Here is a 25,416-nt window from a genome sequence, read left to right on the forward strand (position 1 = left end):
AATAAAGAATAATTTGATCCATTTCAAATGTTTTCTGATTAACATTAACTGTACAAGTAATAATATACTATCAAATAAATAGAATATATATGTACAGACAAATTATAAAATAATAAACTAAAATATATCCAGATATAAAATTTAAACATTATCAAATTGATAATTAATAATAATAAACATATTTGAATTTTCAAATTTTTTCTTTTTTTTTAAATTAATAAAATTATAAAAATATATATATATATATTATAAATAAAATTAATTAAATTAATAAAATTATAAATTAATAAAATAATTTAAATTAATAAAATAATCTTGGATTTGTATATCTTGATTTGTCAAAATTATAATATTTGCATGCATTAATTTCTACTATTAACATATTTTGGCACAAAATACATACATAAACAAATTTAAAAAATTATACAATTAAAAAATTATAAAATTAAGTATAAAAGAAAAAAATGAAATATTATAAACAATTGGAATGCTTATTTTCACGTCAATATATCAAATAATTGAATTCTTATTTTAATTTGATTTCTCTTCTAATCTAATTATTATTATCAATCTTAATAAAATAGAATACAGTTTTGCAAATAAAAATAAAAAAGTTTATCTGCAAGAAAAAGTTTCACAGTTTTCTATATTTCATTCATTTGATCAAGAATTGCATGAATTTTTTAAGCTTTCCAATCTTGTCTTTCCAGTGTTGTTTTTCGTCGCTGTGTTCTTCAGAATAAATAGAAACGTATAAAATTCTTTTTTAATGTTACATGACAAAATAATGTTACATAATAAAAGAATATGAAATTTCAATATGAAATTTATTATGCAAAAAATTTTCATTAATGCATAAGATTGTGAAAATAGCTACAGATATGTAAATCATATAAAAAATTCTAATAATTCTAAAAATAGGTTATATCTAGATATAAAACACTTTCTTTTAAAAATGGGCAAAACACCAGGAACGACAAATTTTTCTAATTTCAAATTTTGAAAGATCACAAGTATGTATTTACCAAAGATATGCTCATATATGTTCCGATTCTCCTTAAAAGTGTTCGTGCTTTTCTTCTGGTCGTTCCTATAGAAAACGAGGTCAGACACTTTTCGTATATTCGTAAGAATTTCACAAGAAACACAACACCAGAATGACCGTGCACTCTAGATAAAAGCAACCGTTCGGTTTTGCTGGGCAAAGATGGCGTTAATGCGATTCGTTTTGAACGTGAAGCACTTCGCACCTAATTAACTTGTTTACATATGCACGCATGCTCGGATGAAGAAAGTACATTCGCATATTTTAAGTTTTTAATTGACTTAGATATTTTAACGGCATTATACGATATTAATATATTCTTGAGATATTTTTGAAGTATCGATTAAAAATTAAAACAAATGCAAAAATTGTTATACAAAAATATCGGTTAAAATTTATTAAATTATAAGTAACTGAAGTTTACGTCAGATAAAACGAGATAGAGTAAGATCGATCTATTTTCGTTACATCGCATTCTGTTCGCATCTCACTTCACTTAACTTAAATTGCTTATGATTTAATAAATAAGCCTCAAGCGATATTTTTGAATATCAACTTTTATGTTTGTTTTAGCTTTTAAAATCGATTTTTCAAAAATATTCCACGAATATATTTTATGCATTCATTTCCCATATAATAAAGAAATGAAGATCAAGTTCAATATATACTTATAAATTCAATTTTAATAAATATTCCTGAATTTTGATTATTATTAATTTAGTATTACTTGTAATGTAATTAATTTGTATCAAGTTTGGTTTTGAATTCTAGCATATATACCTAAGTAAGGTATATTTCGAAAACATATGATATTTTTAAGTTTAATTAAAAATTTAGTTAAAAGAAATCAAATTTTTTATAAATAATATTCAAATTTTAGAAATAAAAATTCTAAAACAAAACTTCGTATAATAATTATAATGATATCTATTCTATTGATATAAATATTATCATTATATAAAGATTCAAACGCAATTCTTGATATGAAATATCAAGATATAGAAATGAATTATCTATTTGAATTTATCGATCAAATAATAGATAATAAAGAATTTGCTTGACGATTTAAATATTGCAATGTTTGATAATTTTCCATTTTTAACTCAATAGTAGATAAGCTAGATAAGTATATTATTATTCATAATTATTACTTTATTATCAAAGGACGATCAAAATGATTTATTATTTTCTTGATTTATGGTATATAAATTGTTATACTGTAGAAAAAGTTGGTGATTAAATTATTATTGTAAATATGCTTCATCAATTCGCCGATATAATGTATTCCCCGAGAAATATATTCGATTTTAAAAAAAGATAATATTTTATATCATGAATTTATTAATGTACTTAACATACAAAAACTATTTCTCTTCAGTATCACAATATAATATATCAGTTTGTAAAGTATGTACAATATTAAAATCGTTAATGAAAACGTACAAAATAGAATAATTAATTATTTCTTAATTGCTATTATTTTAGATTTATATTATTCTCACTATTAAATTTATTCCATTAATTTAAAAGAACTTGCAATATGACTGTATTAATATTAAGAGCATTCCACTTTTAATAATTTGAAGTTATATTTTCATGATATATTATATTTTCAAGCTAAAGCTAAATTTATTTCACATTTCTACTAATTTTTGCATGTCTAAATTTCACGCTTTTTGTAATTCATTTACCGTTTCAATACTTAAAATATTTAAAATGTAATATTAATTATCAATATTTATCACGAATACAATAATTAATGGATTTCCTCATTATCAAATTCGATATATATATATAATATTAATTGTAACTTGAATAATTCAATAATTAATTATAACTATTATATTATATATTATATTATATATTCGCTGCTATTATTTTCCATACTTTAATTATTTTTATTTATTAAAATATTTAGATAATATAAATTATGCAATATTTATATAATATTTATATTAATTTTCCATAGAAATATTTTATTTTAAAATATTTAAAAAAAATTTATTCAATACTTTCTTAATCTTCTAAAAAAATTCATATTATTAGAAGATCCATTATGATTCCTAATTTCTTTCCGCTTTCTAATGTATCACAGAAAACTTTTGCACTTCACTTGCCAACAATAATGAAATATTTTCAAGTGGCTACATTATCTTGGCCGATATCCAACGAAATTGTGCTAGACTGACCATCGTTAGAATTGAATTAAGGATAGCATAGATTCTCTCATTCGTAGCCAATGAAATTCAAACAGTTTAATAGAAGCGAATTGCAGTATCCTATTTGTAGTAAATTAATTGCAAAGTCGCACTATTAATAATTTTATCTAAAATTTTATGCCGTTACACAAATTCAAATTATCGTTGTAAATCAAATTATGTCTGCGAATATTATGCGAATTATCGATATATTCATTATCAACTCTCATCTATATTCATTAAATCAACTCTCTTTAAAATTTTTAGAGAACTGATACATTCTTGTTTATATATAGATCAATGATTACGATTAAAAAATGAAATGTCACATTAATTTCTATCTAATAAAACATTTCTTAAAAGTATATAATAACACTTTTTTAAAGTATTTTTCATTATTTTGCGTAATTAAATTGCATAATTAAAAACAATTACATAATTATGATATGAATATATTATTTGTTCCTATAACTAATTTCTATAACCTCAAAAACCAATATTAGCAATGAAATAATCACATAGTTCATTTAACATCTTAAACTAGTTATATTCGATATATACGATTTATATTTTTATAGGATTTATCAGACAAAAATTCTTTTTTCTATTAAATTAAAAAAAAATTCAATATTTTATATTCAAAATTTTTCATTGCTGCTTTTTGTTTGAATATTTATTTTTATCTTTATATATTTAATAATCAAACATAATGGCTATAATAATGGCTATATAAATGAAATAAATGTCATGAATAAAACAAATAGATTATTAACTTACACATATGTTCACCAAGCGGCCAGATTTCTGGTCCAGAATTCACCTCAACAAGAATGGTTGGTGTACAGATCAAGAGAACGCAGAGATCCGCTACACTCAAATTCACCAGAAAAATATTCGTGCTATTCCGCATATCTTTACCTCGAAACACGACGATTGGTACCTGAGAAAAAAGTTGTCAATATTGGTATTTTTGATATTCGAACATGAAATGCACGATATGAAATATACAAGATATATTGAAAAATGCTAAAACATTGTAAAAAGATAACGTAAAAAGATATTTTTGAAATAAATATATAATGTGATTTTATGGAAAATTATTCTTATTTTCATCGGAAACAAAAATTTGGAATAAATTAATTTTGAAAATTTCATGTATAGCATTTTATATTAAATTCTTATAAACATTATTGGAAAATAAGTAACAAGAGATAGGTAAACTCGATCAATAGAAAACTTACCATAAGATTTCCAATTATGCCAAGAACCATCACTATAATACAGGTAATCATAGATGTATTGCGAATGTAAGGCGGTAACATGTAAAGATCTGTCGCATTTCTAGACTCAATCACTGAAATGTTATTATTTATTTTTGACTAGATTAAATAGATAGAAAACTACTTGAAAACTTTTACATATATTGATATTTTTTAGATAAATTTATATTTTCTAGATAATTTAATAAATATTCTTTTTTTATTCATAGATAAAAAAAATTTTAGTTTTCATAAAATAATATTATTATGTTTCGATTAAAATGATTATTAAATCCATCTATCTTTTGACATAATTCTCGATAACGAAAATATGTTCATCATTGAATAGCATAGCTTCTTTCATACCTTTTTATTTTAACATGTATTTTTGTTCAATAACCCAATACAAAAAATAATAAAATTAAATATGACATATGAGCATACCCGATAATGCATCGAGACCATTGTTCCCGGTAACAGTTGTATAATATGAAGAATTCAATTCGAGTGGGATACTGGATACTGTAGACAACATTTTTATTTTGCTTTGTTCACCAGGATTTTCAATCGTATATATCTGTCACGATAAAATTTTTGTACAAATTGCCCTATAATTCCACTTTTGTTTACAACGATTCATACAAACACTTGTCACACCACAGTTTACTCAAAATTAACACTATAAGTCGAGCTTATATATTTACGAATCATAGTTAACCTCACTAAAAGTTTATTGGATACTGTATTCAGATGGTCAGTAACTCTTTTACGTCGGTAGTTTTACATTTGGGCCGATACAGATTCGCGAATTCGAAACATTATTGCAAACGGCACTGAATTTCCAAACACACGGTGACAAAATCCATGGAAATCGTAAAAGAAACGCTAGCTCTATTGGACGAGCATCATATATAGTTTCCTTTAACCTCCAAGCAACCGTGGTTTTCGTTAACGCGATGGTATTAAGTAACATTATAAACTGCTTTCTCGTGACTACGAAGTCGTTTCGCTATCTTAAGCCAATGACACTTTCGAGACCAGCAAATTCTATCTGAATCGGTAATCAATCGTCCCATAGTGTGCAACAGTTTCGATTTTAACCATATATTCATCATTTCTTTAAGATGATCCATTTCAGCTTAATAATAAAAATTTAGATTTCTGTGTTGTCGTGTTTACGAACTAAATGATTCTTATAATTACTTAGTTTATTTTTTATAACAAATTTTAATTTTATACTAAATTGTCTTTTTAAAATTTATATCGATATAAAAATGAAATTACAAAAAAATATAACCTAACCTAACTTAATGTAACCTAGCTCGTCTCCAATATGATTATAATTTATTCATATCTAATCGGAAATTAGTCAATTTCGTTAATATTTGAAAAATTTTTAAATTTACTCAAAAATGAAGTCTTAATAAAAAAATATTTAGAGATATTTATTATTATTTTGATATTTATATTGATTATTTAATATTGTTTAAATTTACGCGAATCTTCATAATTTATTGAAAACAAAGAATTCATAAATAAAAAGATTAAAGAATAAATGATATAATATTGATTTTTGAAACGATCACAATAAAAATGATAAAAGCATTTTCAATAAATGTCAAACTTATTTCAGAAAAAATCATATCGATAAATTCAGAAATAATCGAGAAATATACATATATGTATAAATATTCTTCAATTCATTAGATCTTTGCATGTGATTGTTCTATTTATCTTTTATAAACATGATATATATGGATTGATCTCAAGTATCTATGTTGGTATAATCAATTAAAATCAATTAACCTTTCTTATTACAAGAATCTATTCGTAATCTATATTCTAATCTTATCAATGAAACATATATTATATTTATGAAATGATCTGTCTCAACAATTTTATAAATTTTCACTTTTATTTAATGATTTCTATTTAACTAATTATAGTCTTATATTTTACAATTTTTCAATTTTATTTTTTTCTCAATATTAATTTAATTTTGGTTTCAAAATTTCTAATATTAACTATCTTATTTGATGAAAATAGAATAAAATAAAAGAAAAACAAAGATATATAAAAATAATATTTGACACTATTAATATTTTCAAAAATGAGTTTTATATTCTAATATACTATCATGAAAATAATAATTATTCATGTTTTGATTTTGAAAATAAAATTTAAAATAAAATTCTACATTTTTTAAAAAATTTTTTGAAAAAATTTTCAATCATATTGTAAATAAATTCTGTTTTTTTTCTGCTAAATTGAAGATCATTCAGATTTTACTTAAATTTAAACAAACATTGAAATTTCAATTTTTTAAAGAATAAAATGATAACGATTAAACTATAATTTCAGTTTAAAGTAAAACGGAAATTATTGGGATTTTATTTTTATGTGTAGAACTTTTCATTCTACACATATAACCTATAAAATGATATGATTATTAATTAAAATTGTATAATTAATTTCTTTTTGAAAATTTTTCGATTATTTCAATTATAATGATTTAATTTAACAATAAACGGAACAAAAACTCAATCGATCTCAAAATCTATTTCATTATTTATGATAATTATCTATTTAGTATCACTAATGACTGTGCTTTTCGATTTTGCAAACAACACGAATGAATTCACTTCGGAACTTTCTTTGCTTTTAATTTTTTTATATAATTATATTTCTCATAATAATCTGCCCGTTGACTGGAAAGTATTTAATGACGAGGTTTTGCTTAAAAAAAAGAAATCATGACAAACTTTCGATATTTTCACTTTATGATCAAAAAAGAAAAAGTAACGAATTAACTTTTATCTACAATAACTTTAATCTACAATATTTTAAATAACTTTTTATTTAAATCTCGATATTAATTAAAGAATTAAATGATGTAATCAGTTTGAATAACAAATGATTATGATTATTACTTATTGATATAGTATGTACTGTAAAATCTATGTACTGCAATGTTCCATTGCTTTCTATTCTCTAGAACTAAATCGTAACCGAAATAACTTTAAAAGAATTGATCAATATGTCAATTATACATTTTATTAAATTAAATAAATTTTTTCATTGGCTTTACATTCTCTTACCCATAACCACAATTTCCGCAATAATATATATTGAGAAGGAAAAACACAACTGACTGTGAAATCGAACACACAGTTCAATGATTATTTTAAATCTTCGTAAAACTTCACAAATTTCCTCATAAATATTTTCACTCGTCTCTACCAGTACGTTACTGAACTTCATTTAATCTTATACGTATATTTCACATGAATAATTCGATCTGTGTTGTATTCATAGATCTAAACGACTTCTCTGACACGATACTTCGTAAACGTTCATCAATTACGATCACGTTGCGTTTCGAAACATGTGAAACCGTTATTACTGTTATTGCGACTTAAACTATCGCGAAATTGGAAATTCTGATGGATACGAATAACACGTGACAGCCAACCATTCGAAGTGAATACATTTCCAAAATCACGACAACCGCAGCGAGCAAATAGTACCGGCAAACTGAATGAACATAGCTTGGCCCGCCACGATTCTCGAACGCGTTGTCTTTATTGCGCATGCTCAAGCTTCTTTTTCCCTCGATTCCTTTGCACACGCGTTTTGATAACATAGCTAATTTTATTTTCATTGTAGCACTTATTACACACGAAATTATATAATTTTGTTAATAAAAAAATATTACATAATTATTTTCATATTCTTTTATATTTTATAATATAGAAATTTTTTATTTCTTGTTTTTTTAATAAAAATCAGTGAAAATGAACAAGATCGATAAATCGATATCGTATTAACTTTTTAATTTTGAACCAATTCTATCATTATTATAACATTATAGTATTATATACTAATAATATAAATAAAAATTTTTGTATTGTAACAAGAATAAATATGTATATGTATATCTTTTTTAAAAATATATCTATCGAATTGCAAATATTTATTTTTTTTTATTGTTTTTTTTTAAATATCAAACTCTCTAAAGGATTAATAAATCAATACATGCATTCTTATGATTATCTTATGATTTTAAATGTATTAATGAATTTAAATGAAATTAATTAAGAAAAAAAAAAGAAAAGAAAAGAAAGAAAATAGTAGTGAAAAGACAGAAAAAAACTTCTATTGAAACAATAGATATGCGTAATTGCATAGTATGATTCAAACGTGATCAAACTTAATCCTGAAGCTTTTAAAATCGAATTTTCAAAGCTTAATAATAAAATGCACTGATGGGTTAAGACGAGAATCATTAGAATAGTTTCAAATATTTCTATAGAAAAAGAAATCTATATTTCAATTTACTATTAAGATAGGATATCGAAAAAAGGATTTAATACTATACGTTGCATATATCTGATCTCCCTAAAAATTTTTCATTGATTATGTGCAGAATAACGAAAAGAATTAAACATGGAGAGTTTCCATTATAATCTAAAAAATTGTAGAATTTAATCTCGAAAAAAAAAGTTATTAAATTAAATTTCATTTCTTTTTTATCCAATCATTTCTTATTAGAATGGAGAACATAAATTTTTCTCTCTATGAATTATAATTTTATTTTGTTTTTTGTATCTTCTCCAATTTTTATTTAATATCATTTTTTTAAATGCTTTTTTATTTCTTTTAGTTATTAATATATTGGGATAAAATGCTATTAGTATATATATACATCCTCTTTTTAAAAATATTTTAAAAAAATAATTTCAAAGTATATTTTTATAATTTCTAATGACATTTTTTATTGTACATAAAGTCGATTGACTTAAACTCTCATGATGAAACAGAATTTTTTTGGTTTATTATTAAATTTATTATTTTTATATTTATAACTTATAAAATCTTTCTAATTATAGATTTTTTTATTAAATCTAATGTGTCATAACTTTTGTAATAGATTAATGTAATAGATTAATTCTGCTAATTAATTAATGATTTGTATAATAATATTTTATATATTTTATATTAATAATTAATGTAGAATATATATCATACGATTTATAAAACTTCTCTATACTCTATATTCTATATTCTAAACAATTTCCAATTTAGAATAAATAATAAGTTTATAAATTCAAAATATTATTTATTTATTACAAAATTTAAAGTTTCAAACATAAAGTTTCAAACATAACTAATTCATTTTACTTTATTTTTATCATTGTCATTTTGTCAATTTTCGTCTAAAAAAAAAATTTGTATATTAAGATATTCGATTTAAGAAATTATGATATTATCATATATTCATAATTTTGTGATTTTCTCTGTCTTTCTCGATCCTTCAACATTTGCAATCGATTAAAACGCAAGGAAAGAGCGTTCGTGGGATCTTATTTCTTCGAGACGCATTTCGAAACGATCCTCTGTGTTACAAAGTGGCAACAAAAGAAGAAGACACATGTTAAATGGAATTCCGTATTAGGAATCCAAGCACATTCCATTTACCTCTGTCCGCTTTATTAGCCAATCGAAATGTTTTGTCAATTTTGTTATTTTCAAAGAGATAATATTTAACGCAATATTTAACGCAATATTTAATGAATAGCGATATGCGGAACATAATTGATGTGTTCTGAAAAAAAGTGGAAAAAAGTGAAAAGCAAAATTGAAAAATTTTGTTATTTTTAAAAAAATATCTTATATGAGAATATTGTGATATTTTATTTAAATATTATTTATATATGTTTTTAAAAAATATCGAATAATGTCATTATAATAAATTATTATATATTATTATAATAATTATAATTATTATTATAATTTATAATAATTTTTCAAGTTTCGTTGATCTCTTTCTATTGATTATTAATTTATCAAGTATTTTTATTTTTAGATGGAAAACAATGCAATGAAAAATAATACCAATGATATTTTCAATAATGTACGAATAGAAAATTTACATTATTTTCTCGAAAGATTAATATGAATATTTGAATCCAATTAAAATCATAAAGGATCATATTCATTATCTATTTGGTATAATCTGATTTTATCAGATAAAGAGAAAATGAGAAAGGAAGATAAATATGTGCTCCCTATCAATTTAGATCTTCTGATTTATGAATTATTTATCATGTAACAGACAAATATTTACAATTGTTAAGTAATCTTCTATATTAATGCATATAGGGAAACAAGTTATTTCTAATAAAATATCTTTGTATGATTTTTAATAATTGAAATGATATTTTAACAAAAAGTATAAATAAATATGAAATATTTTAATAAAGTACATATACACTCTAAAATATTTTATATTAAATATAAATCTTTTATTCAAGAAATATTCAAGAAATTAAATTAAAATATCGATTTATATTATATTAATTAAAACTATAAGTATAAAATAAGAAAAAATTATAATTAAACAATTGAAGTAAATATTAACAAAAAATTGTAATAGTATAAGACAAATATAAGTAAGACAATGTAACAAAAATTAAGAAATAAAAAAATTACTCAAGGAATTAAAATTCCCTTAGTTAAAAGCAAAATTGCGCATGCGCGTAGAAACAATTTCTTGGCGCGAAGAAAAAGATACGCAGATATCTCAATGTAAACATTAGTCAATTACATTTGCCGGATGTTGCGCGTTTGCGATGCAATGAAGGACACCATGCTTTCTTAATTATACACCATGGTAAATTGCATTCAAGTTGATTTGTGTCATGTAGTAGATTTCTTCAAAAATCCAACGCATTACATCAGCAAGATATCTTGTTACATTAATTAATCTCTCACGTACGAATTTGCACGAATTTCTCATCAATGTCTGTATTCATCCCTGTTCACAGTAATCCTGACAAATACTAGGTTTGAATTCATAATAACACGTGTTACAACATCAGTATAACTAAATAATTTCGTAAATGAATCGCGTTAAGTATGATAAACTTGACTTAATATCGTTAAAAGATCGATTTTCTTGAAAATTGTTATTATTAGGAAATCTTTTATATTATGATATTATAAAATCAATTTTATAATGCATTTATATCTTAGCTTTATTTTATTATTTTATTATTTTATATTTCTTTTAAAATCATTATTATTATTATTTTTTTTTTCCTTTTTTTTGGAAGAGATTATTTTTAAAATTATAATTTCAGAACTTGAATCAAGAAATTTTATTTAGAAATTTATTTTATCAGAATAAATTAATATTTAGCATCTTGAAAATCATGATATTTATAATATACATATAATTTACTGTTTTTTTTTAATTTTGAATTCTAATTTACAATTTTTAAATCGAAATAAATAATATTAAAATCGAAATAAAAAATTTCATGTTTTAATATTTGATAGTTATAAAATTTTACATTTTATAACTATTTATTCAACTTATTCAATTTATTCAAGCATTGATTTACAGCACTTGATTTTGAAAAATCAATAATTCTTTTGAATATCATTGAAGTTGAAGTACATCTTCAAAGAAACTCAAACAATATTTTAATCAAAGCATTTTATGTTTTATATATTCCAACGTTTCCTTGAAATTTATCTTTGTACATCGTTGGCAAAGATATTGAAACCAATAACATATTTTCTCATATTATCAAACATAGCTGTATATATTACGCAAATAGATATATAGTTATATAATACATAATATTTTATTACAATATTTTACTATAATATAATAAATATATAATATAATAAATATTATTTTAATTTAATTATTTTATTTTTTTCACAATTATGAATTTATTTTATTTTTTTTTCATTTAATGTTTTTCTACTTTTTTTTTAGTTAATTAAATAAAAATGAATTTATTTAATAATTATAGAAAATTTGTTTATTATTTATATTATATTGTTTTAAGAATTTTATATTTATTATTTTATTATAATAATTTTAGAAATTGATTATTTATATTAATTATAATATTATTTCTTTATTTAATTTGTTCTAAATATAATTTGCTCGGATAAGTTGTTTTAATTGCGCAAACTAATATATATAGATCATATATATAATAAGGGTTAGAGAGAATTCCAGTCCCAAGAGAAATTTATAGGCGGGCAAGATTCGAAAGGGTATTAACGACAAGACACTTCTCGGCGAAATAAATCACAAAATTTCTGCGTCCCTTGTCAATCGTCGAATGAGAAACCAATAACCATCGATGAATCAATTTATCAATCTTGAGGGATAAAAATTGGAAATAAATATTAAATAATAATATATTGGATTCAATATCGAAACAAATAAAATTATTCCATGAAATATTAATATTTTATTTCTATTAATGATAATATTTTTAAATTAAGCAATTAAGAATATTTCTTTTGAAGTTTGTTATCTTTATTGTTAATATTATCTGCTAAATTTTTAATGAATTTATGATAATAATAATATAATTTTAAAATCATTATTTAAAACAGTAAAAAATATATATTATGTTCTTTTTTACTTAAAAATAATATAAATGAATTAAAAAAAAATATTATAATATTGTTCAAGAAAAGTAAGAAAAATTAGTATTGAATTAATTTGTCTTCATAACATATAAATAAATATATATTAATGTAAAATTATACATATATAAAAAGTAAAAATAAGAAGTCAAAAAATCATATTTTAAATAATTACCTGGTCAATTAGTTTTCTGATTAATATTTGTACAAGAAGTTCCATTTCTCTCAATATGGAATGGCATATATCCAAAATCTTCATCTAGCAAACATGATTCTGAGTCATATTTTATCATTTTAGTCTGTCTCAGTATTATGAGATCTGGAAAGAGAAGAAATGATAATTTTAGAATTATACATCAAATATATATCAAAATTATCATTTGTTTTCATTTATATCTAATCTTGTTCTTCTTTTTTCAAAGATTTTGCTAAGTCTATACTTATAATTCAAGTCTAATTATATACTTCTAATTCAAACATATATTATTTGTTTATTATTTTCACTTTGTTTAATTTTAATTTAATGTCACATTAATTTAATCTTGCAGCAAGAATTGACATATTATCCAATAAAATTAGCATAATTAATATTGTTATAATATTTCATGAAATACATACACTATCGGAAAATAAATAAACTTACATAACCTACACAATCATAAAAGAATTTTTCTATTAGTACATGTAACATTTTTATATTTCTCGAAATGCTTACTGATTTTTTGCATATGTCGAAAGATAATTTAATTTGTTACATAATCTAATATAGAATACATTCTTGAATTACAAAAAAAATAAATAATAAATTTATTGTTTAAAAATATAAATTGAAAAGTTTTTAAAATAATTTTCGAATAATTCCTCACGATTATTCATAGTTGTTAAGGAACACTCTTTATTTCGATTTTTTCAGCATGCTTCTCTGAATAGGGAAAATGATATTAACGACGAGATAAAAAGACAACTGATGTTTCTTGAAAACTCGAAAGCTTGGAAGCTTGAAGGTTAGATTAGACTTTATAAATAATAATATAAGCGCGATAAACTATTGCAGAAGAAACTTTAATTGGATCCTTGCATGTTTTAAAGTTGTATTGAAATGAAAGTTGATTAAAAAAATTTCTATATGTAGTTTTCTCAGAAGATTTCTAAAGTAACTCATATTCAATTAGTTTCAAACTACGAAATCCATAACACAACTTGGTTTATGAAAGATAAACGAAAATCTTTAAACTGCGCTAAATCTATATATGTCTATTCGAATAGTTTGGATCTTTTCAACTTGACAACTCGAAATTGTACTTCCAGTTGCACTCATAATTACATAACAAATAGATTTTTATCTGAAGAAATCGAATTAAATGCTATAATTTGTAATACTAATCGACATTTCATTTCATTAAAAATTATATATACAGGAAATATTACTTTTATTACAATAATTTTTTAAATATCTTTAATTTCAAAAGAGAAAATTATATAAGAAAATAAATAAATATATATATAATATATTAATAATACGATATTTTGAAATTCCCATAATATAACCTCAATTTTTTAATAATACATATAATAAAAAATAATAAACACAGTAGAATAATGTAAATATCCAAAAGAAATTTAATCTAAAATATTTTTGATAAAAAAAATGATATAATGATAGAATGAGTGATAATAATCATATACTATTAAACTCTAAAAACAATTCTATAATTTTTATAAAAAGATAAGTACAAAAATTTATTGCTTAGAGAAAGCATTTAGCGCAATTATCATAAAACATTAATGATTCATTGTTTCATAATAGTTTTTCCATAATTGAATTGATTAGCTCTGTGCTTTGTTTAAATTTAAATTGAATTAACTATACTATATTAATATAACTATATTAATATTTGTTTTCAAGTAGCCAGAAAAAGAGAAAGAAAGCATAAGATAAAAATGCGCAATAGTGCCAAACATCGCGTTTAACATGAATATGTCTTCTTTTGTCAAAATTCTCGTATCTATCAGTTAGTGTTTTGTCGGTTAGTGTTTTTTCTAATCTAAAAATCAAGTTATTTGAATCTCGTCGAAATCTATATCGTGTGATTTATTCAAATTATTGTGTTTCTGAAAAAATTCCTACTTTTTTGGCTGATTGTTAGAGGTTAGGAACATTGAAAGTGAAGAATAACTATATCTGAAAATTTGAACGAAAAATATCGATCTTACGTGTTTTGTAAATTTTTTAATCTAATATAAAGTTTTTAATTTCGTTACTGATATTATTTTCATAAGTTCCATAAATCTCGTATATCGTTTTAGTGAATGTAAATTTTGTGAACTTTATATATTCATCGATTTGAATAATTTTAAATGAAATTTTAAGTTTCGAAAATTTCAATTAAAAAATATTTTCTGTTTTCCATGCATTTTGTTTGATTTTTATTTAAAAACTTTTTTTCATATATATATAACGATATATATATAACGATAACTAATAAATATTTCTAGAAAAAAATATTAAAATCAAATATGAAAGAATAATTATTAAGAAATTAAGATTAGAAATTTAAATAATATCTATAAGTAATTATATAGAATAAAATCAATAGATTTATTATATTTAAAAATTTAAATATATAGACGATAATTAATTAAAATTGGAAATAAGAGATGTTTCTTTACAATATAAGTTATTTTTCTTACGAAATTGAGATACTTTTATATATTTCTAATATATAATTTCTTTTCTTAATTAATAGATAATGAAAAATGATCATGAAAAAAATATTAAAAGTAAAAGAGATAAAATAAATATTTAATAATAAAAACTTTTTAATAAAGAAGCTAGAAAAGAAGAGAATTTTTCTAAAATATATTAATAATCATAATAATTATTATATGTATACATATAAAAAATTATAAATTTTTCAGAAAGTGATAATAATAAATTTTCCATTATACATTATGAATTAAAAACAACAGTAAATAATATAATTATTTAATATAAAAAATATAAAACTAAATAAATACAAAACAAATATAAATAAAGAAAAAAATTTTAAATTAAATAGCTCTGATTTATAGATCTAGTTAACAGATCGTTTTCATGAAGTATAAGTACTCTTGTTCACTAGGATCTATGTGAATTTTAATCTATATAATCAATCGTGATATAATTGTAGATGTGATGAAGGATTTACAACAGTTTAGACAGATGCATGGATAAACAGACAAGATTCGTTCGCGATTTGCGCGAGAAAGATGTTTGAAATCCGAGAAAGATTCAAGTCTCGCTTTTAAAAGTTTCGTTGTTATTGTTGGTCTTGGGCCAAGCTAAGTAATGCTTTACATGACGCAAATACATCAACCTCGTCGCCATTTGCTTTTCCTTTCAATCTTTTTTTACCTCAAATTCACCAAACATGACAAATTGAATGCGCTGATGGAATTATTCTAATCTTCTGGATCAACTCGGTGTATTTTTTGTAAGTATCATTTCTTTTCAAAAAAAAGTTTTTAAATATCTTGATATAGAATTAGAGAATTTCTTTCATAGATAATTATAGATTCTATTTTTTGATTCTATAAAAATGTATTAACTTTTCCAAATCATTTTTATAAAATGATCATTCAATTTATTTTATAAAATGATTCTAGTAAATAAATTTCATCAGTTTGCATATTGACTAGTGGCGCCAGCTAACGAGAATCTATTAAATACAATATGTTGACTGATTTCTACTGCCACCTGCTTGATTATTTTGAAGAAATTAGTATTATATAATTTCTTTTATCAAACAAAAAATAATGAATGTTTTTTATTAAATATAATCATATAATAATCATATTTTTCGTATTAAATAAAACAATTGTATATCTTTAAAACATATTCTGTTTATTTGTTTAATTATTTTTCTTATATTTAAATTTTATATAATAATTGAAAATTATTTTATTTAAAGAATATAATTATAAAAATCTATTTTAAAACCAATGATTTTTATAAATAAATAATTAGTTGCAAATGGAAAAAAAATTAACAGCTTATAAAAAAATTTTCTAATTAAACATATACATATATAATTCACTAAAATAAAATAATTTAGAAAATAGTATTATTTTATATGAATTAATCAATTTTTTCATATTTTTACATTCTTACTTTAGAATAAAATATTTCTAAATTAAAACGCTTTATTTTTAAATGAATAATTTCAAGATATTAACAAAAACTATAACGAATTTTCGCTTTTATTTTAAATATTACTAGTACAAATATTATTCATCTTTTTTGTCACATTGCATCCTATATAATTTTTATTCTAAAATTCAAGAAGCAATCAGATATATATATACAAAGTTATATGTAACAAAGTTTTTTATTCAATGTATCTATTTTCACTATCTAACTTCTTCCTGTAAAAATTTCGATTTTATTTCTTTTTTTGAAGATTATTGATTATTGAAGTTTATACTTTGCTCTTCGGAGATCAAAAATTTTAGGTTATGTCATGTTTGATTTTGATTAATTCTCAAAAATGAAAGATACATATCAAAGAATCGAAATACGATACTTACGTAAATTTTCTTTACGTAAATAAATAAACCTCGTATGAGGGATTTCAGTTAAGAAGCATTTAAGCATACTGTATAAGTATTAGTACTATAGAAAAAGATAGAATTTTAAACGTAAGCAAGTATTTTTGTCATGATATTCGTCATTTATTTAATCCTTAGCAATTTATAATACAAGATCAATTACGTCAATGAATTTTAGAAATGCTTTGAGCGCGATTTATTATTAAATTTTGAATATATAATATACACACACACAGTTTTATATATATATATAGCGCAGAATTTTTTTAATAAATTGAGTTACTTTTAAATTTTAATTTTATTGAAGTTAGGATATGTTTTTTTTTTTAAATGAAATTTGAAATAATAAAAATGAAAAATAATTTTAATAATAATTTTAATTATTATAAATAAATATTGATGAAGTTATAAAAAAGATATTGCTTTTTTTTATATATTCAAATATATGTATGTTATATTTTAATAATATTTCATTTATTGAATATATATATATATATAATAATTATTGAATATATTGAATATAATATATAATAATTATATTTCACATATATGAATTAAATTATTTCAAGAATTAATAATGTATTCTTAGATATAGTATATAAAATTAAATATTCATGATATAAATATTATCGTTACAAGCGCGTTAATTCAGTACCATTATAATTTTTATAGTGAGATCATATAATTATGAGCATTGCGTCATTAAAAATATAAAGGATTTCTTATAAGCATAAGATACACATGTCTAAATATAACATTTAAATATTTTAGTTAGATTTAGTTAATTGCATATATAGATAATATATATGCATTCATATATTTGAAATACTAAATGAACGATATTTGAGACTTATAAGAAATATAATATGTATATATCAGTTTAATAAATTGATATTAGTGTGTATCACTAATATAAAATAAAAAATAAAGAAGATTTTTTTGTCAATTTTATATTCTAGTTCGAAGTTGATAATAAATTAAAATATTATATAATATTTATATCACAGCATTATCGTTAACTTGTTAAATCTATTGAATGGAGCAAGCTTATTACTACGTCACTAGTGTACCTAATCTATAATTTGAATATTTAATAAAAAAGTAATAATTTTTACCTAAAAATGATTTTCTTATGATGCAATAAGGCATTCGAATGTAATGAAATATAAATTTTCACATGTTTTTATAGATAAAAAGAAACAAAATTTCGTTAAAAAATTTTCTTTTATAGATTTTTAATGGATTCTAAAGTATTTCTCTTGATAATATTATGTGCGTGTATATTTTAATTCATCACGTGATGTCATTAAATATTCTACTATGAAGCTTGAGGAAAATTCCGCATTAAAAAAAAGAAGAAAAAAATGGAAGAATATCAAATGAGCAAAAAAAAAAAAAAGATAAGAAAAAATATACAGATATTAAAAAGTATGAATTTCTTATTTGATCTGATGAAATTATAAATTATAATTATATCAATTGCGAGATGGAATTAAGCATTAAGTTTTTTTCCCAATCCATGTGAATTTTTATGATTTTTCTTTTCTGTCTATTTTTATTTATTAGTGATTTAACTAATAATAATAATTCGCTTTAGCAAGTTTCTTAATGATTTTTTTTTGGTGATATTGATAATGTTGATAATATTGATATGTTGTCATACATTTTATATTTATTGTTGCGATGGATGTCCTAATCAATTTGTTATTATGTTTTTACATATTATTTTTAGTTTTTCCTTTCATCTTTTTTTATATTATTGATATCATATATTAAATTATAATATTTTGCATAAAAACATAAAAAAAAATATTAAAAATCGTGAATTTCAATTCATACAATTAATAATTAATTAATAATAGTAATAAGTGAATTGTTCGAAATGAACATCAATTATACATGAATTATAATATTATTAATCGTAAAAATAATTGATTATCTCCATTTAATTTGGCTTCAATAATTCAAGCATTTATCTTTATCCTTTATCGACAAATAAAAAAAAATAAATGGAAATTAGATGAAATAAAATTAAGCAATATAAATATTATTTATAATATATATATTTTATAAATTTATCAATTTATATATTTTATAAATTTATCAATTTAAAATTATTTTAATTGTATAATTGATCTCATTTTCAGCAACAAAATCATACAAATATAATCAACGATTTTTATAAAAAGAAAATCAGAATTATATGAAATAAATATATGAAATAAATCCTCTAAATTAATTATGTTTAAATGAAAAAGAACTCTCATATTGAATTATACGATTGATTGATTTCGAAGCATTAAGTATGCAAAGATCTATAGAATGATCTTAGTGTTATTGAAATAAAATATAATAGATATCAAATTATTATATTGCAAAGTGATGTATTTCTCAATCCCAATGATTCTCTATTAATCTCTTATTAATTTTTATATTCTAATATAATTCTTTAATATAGAATGTTAATAATTGTAAAATATCATTCTTGGACAATTGAAAGGAAAAGAACAAATATATAATTAACAATATACATTTATTAAGTTATAAACAATTTAAGTTTATATCAATAGATAGATAGATAGAAAGGCCAAACAAACATATTTTTCGAGTTATAAGTAATTTAAATTTGCATTTGTATAATAATTTAAACGAAGAGATAAAACAAGATAATAATTTGATCTATATAATGTTGTTTTCTTCATTCCGTTTCTATCTAACTTGATAAAAATCAATCGACATTTGTCTATATAAAAAAGTATATTTTTAATCTGAATATCCCACTAATATTAATAATATATTAATTTATATTCAATAAGGTCATAATAATTAAGTTGGGTAGAAAAATTCTTTTTCTAAGAACTTCAATACTTCTTTCACTAAGTCTTATTTGCATAATAATTTAAATAAGGAGATAAAACGAAATGATAATTTCGATGTACGTAATATTGTTTTCTTCTAGCTTTCTATCATCATTCATTTCTATTTAATTTAATAAAAATCAATCGATATTTATGTACATATAAGAATATATATTTTTGATCTCTAAGGAATGTTTCATAATAATAAATAATAATAATATATTAATACATATTCAATTATTAATACATATTCATTATGTGATAATTAGGTTAGATTAGAAAATTCTTCCTAACTTCAATGTTTCTTTTATTAGAAATCTCTGTAGACTGCCATTCACCCGATTCTAGTAAAATGAATCTTTGATATTGCAGTAATGTTATATACAATAATATAATATAATACATATAGGATGAGAGAATCTTACAAATCTTATATTATTTATGAAGATATTATTGTATGTAATAAATATATAATTCATCAATTTTAATTTATTTTTTATAAATAAAAATTCAATTCAACTCAATTAAATAACTAAATTAAATTAACATATATTGTTTGATTGTAGGAGAATGTTAATAATAAATCTAAATTTTTTATATTTTTGAAATTTTTTCCATACTTTGAAGAAATCGTATTACCTTCACATTCTATCATAGTTCGTTGATATTCAAATGACATGAATTGTTAAATGTCTATTCATATAAGAAAGATAAATTTTTCCAAATGATAGTCAGTCGCGATGAAAATGCATTCTAATCAGCCTAGTTATGTAAAGATGAGTTGTGCAACTAACTTTTATAATCTTACTAGTCGATACGTTATGCTAACGAGCTTATGCTTGATTAAGAGTGGTTCTCACTGTACGAAAAATGCTATTGATATGAAATAAAACCTATAATATTATATATTTTAAAATATATTTGAATGAAACACAATATTTTTTGTATCTTATGAAAAAAGTTTTATATAAGATTTATATGTACACTCATTCATGTACAGTCAAGACTTGTCGATTTTATACAAAATGTAATGATCGATTTATGAAAAAAATGGTTAATTAAAATATTATATTTATATAATCATCGCAAAAAATGTAACATAAAAATAATAAATTTTTTTGTTATGTTATTAATTCATTATATGATTGAAAGCTTAAATATTTTAGTATGTCATGATCATAATGATATGACGACACATCAGTAAATGCCGCTTATTTTTCATAATCATTGCACTTGTATATTACTTCCTAAACAACTTAAGAATTATGTTATATTTTTGATCATAATTATTAAAGAAAAATACATAAAAAATTTTTTTAAAAATTACTTGCAAAGCAATTATAAGATAGCAGAAGAAAAATATTATTATATATCATTAATTTTAATAGTATAAATAATGTTAATATCTTATTATATATATTATTATTATTAATATAAATAATATAATGATGTTTAAAATCTATATATTTGATTTTCAGAAATTTTATGGTTATATTGATATACTAGTGTATAATTACTGAAATTAAACAAGAAAATACATGAGAACAAATATGAAATAAATCTAATGATACATAATGTCATAATTAAAATTAAACTTAATTTTATCATACGCAATTAACTTTTATTATTAGAGTTCTTTATAGTTCTCTGTTATAATATTATTTTATACAAGTTTTAATAATATCTTAGATTAATAAAATATTATTAAAAATATCTTTAATATGAATTTATATGACTATAAAAACAATTTGTATTAAGCAAAACATTAAATCTAGAATCTCAATTCATTTTCTAATTAATAGTTTGATTCTTATTATATTATATTATAAAAAATTAATATTAGAGATAGATTATTTGGAACTCTTGAAAAAGATATCAATATTGAGATGATATCAATTTATTTTTATTTAATTATTTTTATTCAATTAAACTCGTGTTTAAATTTTAAACTTTAATCTTATGAATTAATAATATTTTACAAATCAAAAAAACTATTGATTAACTATAAATCCAAACTCGAATTACAGAAATCACAATTTGGTAATATTTTACTTCTCTAAAATAAATAGAGATTTTCTTTTTTTTCTCAAAAAAGAAGAAAAATTTTGAATTTTGACAATTTCAAGTTTTGATTTTCACGAATCTGCAATTTTAATTCTAATATCTCTAGCTAATATAAATACGGGGTTGAAAGAGAAAGAAACAGAACAAAACGTAACAAAGTCGTCTTGAGAACGCCTGGTGCGGTTGATTACTAAGACCTAAAACCCTAGAAATTCGCCTAATACATGCGATATTGGCTTCCTTTATAAAGCTTCCGTTTTTCACTACCAAGGTCCATAGTTCGAGAAGAAGTTGGTTTCTACGCTATCCTTCTCGTCACCTTCTATGATCCCTCATCCCCATACGAGAGCCTGGTCATCCAGTTTTATTACGTGCATTCATATTACGTGTGCTGCGTATTGAAGTTCAGTGAAAATTAAAGAAAAGCAATCAAATCTTACAATGTACCAAACCATAGAGAAACGAGTGCTTCACCATGTATTTCACTATTATATTATTTTATTATTATAAAAGGGAAATGAAAGAAGAAATCGAAGAAAGAGATTGAAGAAGGAATAAGTATCAACAAGTTGAAACAAGATAGTGAACAGTTGGAAGAAGAAGTAGGAAAAAAGAGGAATAGTGTGAGAAAGAAAGGGAAGAAAAGGAAAAAAGGAATTCAAAATGGGGAAGCTGCAAACGTTGCTGATGATACTTGGTATTATTTGTATGTGCACTTGCAATGGGCGCACAGATTGCGGAAATCACGCGCAGATCTCGCTGTTGACAAGCATCCATGATGATCCATTCTGCCGGAAACTATCGGCCAAAGGTGTACTAATGTACGAAGCTGCAAAATTGCTTACTGAAATTCACAACAATAAAAGTGACGGCTATGACATAGGTAAATGAATCAGATATATTTTTATTTTCCTAATATTAAAATTGGAGTTAATTGTGATTTATATTTTTATTCAAGATTATAAATAGTTTTATGCTTAATAAAAATTCTTATATTATTTTAATCAATATTTATGGATATATTAAAATAATATGATATAATTATCATAAAAATTATTAATAATAATTATAAATAATAAATATAAATGATAGAGAAAAATTGTGCTACTGCAATATTTATTGGATTAAAGTAAACTTGCTTGATTGAAATTGTAATAATTTATATTTAATTTTTGAGATATTATTTGAGAATTTAAGATTTCTTATTTTTGTATTATTTAGCATAAGAATCTAAAATTCTAAAAATTTCTTAGAAGATTCCTTAGAAGAATTTATTAATTACTTTTGTTCCTTAAAAGAATTAATCATATTAATATATTAATTTTCGATTTTTTTAAATTAATCATCTCTTTACATATTTATGTCATACCATAATTTTTTCACTTTAAAAATAAATCTTTTTGAAAACTTTAATGCTATCGTATATTTAATTGAATAAAATTAAAAGGGTACAACACAAAAATTCAAAATTTCTCAAAAATTTATCTCCTCAAAATTCACTACCCTTCAATTTAATTTTTCCATTAAATATCTTTCTATAAAAATTAATTGTATTATATCAGAATAATTAAAATTTCTTATTTTCTAAAATTAATCATTTTCTAATGTAAATTACAAAATGCTTTTTAGGATATTGATATTGTTATATAATAATTTATAATTTTTTAATTTCAGCAATACTCTTAAAAATCTAATAAGTAATCTAATAAGTAAATGAAAGATTATAATAATTTCTATTTCTACAGAATTGACTGTTTTCGATACATGCGGCAGCATAACTGGTACTTTAAAAGCGGCGATGAAGGCTCTCGTAGGGGCAGATACAAGTTGTTTGCAACCGCCTTACTATTTAGGTAAATGTAATTTATCCAATCATATTTTCTAAATCAAACAATATAGAGATATGATTTGATTTTTCATATGATCTATTGCAATTCCTTTTTTTACAACAACTTACTACTTGAAATATATTATTCAGCTTAATCACAAAATTGTAAATTTAACAAATTTAATTTTTTTAAATTGTAATTTAAAAAAATATTATGTTGTATAATAACTGATATAAATTCAAATACTAAATTTATTATATATTAATTTTATTTTATAGATTTATTAATTATATAAAAAATTTTTTTATATTTATTTTACTATGATTTAGTAAAATTAATATTGATTTAAATTATTAAAATTATTATGACTTAAAAATTTGAATTTAAATTGAGAAATAAATTTATATTGCTTTAGAAAGATAATAGTTTTAACAATTCAAGGATTTCAAGGATTTTTTATATTATTTTAATTTCTTTTTAAAAAGTTTCTTTTTAAATTATTTAAATCTGGATATTTATGTATAAAAATTAATAAAAATCCGTTTGTATATATATAAAATGTATTTTATTTAAAATTTGCTAAATAATTATAGCAGCATAATTCTTTTTCTTTTTTAATGTAATACATATTAGATTATTTTGTTTAACAGGAATTATTGGACCAGATACTGCAGCAAATGCGGAAGCCGTACATAAGATAACTTCAGTGCTGAAAGTACCACATATCGTGACACGAATATCGAGTTCTCCATATCTTCATTATCTAATGAAGGAATCCGATTCTTATCTAGTTCAAGTAATTAATTTCATGAATTCAACTTATTAAATTTTCAGAAATCGCTTTAAAACATTGATAATTCTTCAAATTTTTATATTCCATTACTTAATTTTCTTGTATCATTTTTGAAACGATGAAAAAATATGGATTATTATATAGCAAAAGATTTCGAGATTACAAGTTCGGAACAAGTCGAAAAAATTTGGATAAGATCAGGCGATGCACAGTAATGCTTTGTTTATAACTCAAAATATAATTATGAATATCATCATTTTTTTATCCTGTGTTGTTCACTTTATGGCTGCTCAATAACTTACAATCTTATTTATGTTTATATATAT

At 21.5% G+C, this 25,416-nt stretch overlaps 2 protein-coding genes across 9 annotated transcripts in view; one reads left to right on the forward strand and one right to left on the reverse strand.

The window, feature by feature from the left end:
* LOC102673239 (orexin receptor type 1) overlaps positions 1-25,416 on the reverse strand; it is a 105,324-nt gene that overhangs the window by 39,552 nt on the left and 40,356 nt on the right. For 2 of the 8 annotated variants that reach the window (XM_031508955.1, XM_031508953.1), the window contains exons 1-3: positions 7,601-8,206; positions 4,485-4,597; positions 4,021-4,183 (exon numbers count right to left, since the gene is read on the reverse strand). In XM_031508955.1, coding sequence (XP_031364815.1) covers positions 4,021-4,183; positions 4,485-4,597; positions 7,601-7,763 — 439 coding nt within the window. In that variant the 5' untranslated portion in view covers positions 7,764-8,206. Of the gene's footprint in view, positions 1-4,020; positions 4,184-4,484; positions 4,598-4,946; positions 5,649-7,600; positions 8,208-13,134; positions 13,279-13,577; positions 13,608-14,005; positions 14,237-25,416 lie in introns of those variants that run through there. The other 6 variants (XM_031508957.1, XM_006612512.2, XM_006612513.2 and 3 more) reach the window with 6 other exon arrangements.
* The window catches only part of LOC102674430, a 15,540-nt gene continuing 12,660 nt past the window's right edge, over positions 22,537-25,416 (forward strand). The window contains exons 1-4 of the mRNA XM_031508952.1: positions 22,537-22,971; positions 23,011-23,351; positions 24,214-24,321; positions 24,948-25,093. Of these exons, the coding sequence (XP_031364812.1) occupies positions 23,132-23,351; positions 24,214-24,321; positions 24,948-25,093 (474 nt within the window). The 5' untranslated portion in view covers positions 22,537-22,971; positions 23,011-23,131. The remainder of the gene's footprint in view (positions 22,972-23,010; positions 23,352-24,213; positions 24,322-24,947; positions 25,094-25,416) is intronic.

The sequence above is a fragment of the Apis dorsata genome, unplaced genomic scaffold, assembly GCF_000469605.1.
Source record: "Apis dorsata unplaced genomic scaffold, Apis dorsata 1.3 scaffold_113, whole genome shotgun sequence".
Classification (NCBI taxonomy): Eukaryota; Metazoa; Arthropoda; class Insecta; order Hymenoptera; family Apidae; genus Apis; species Apis dorsata.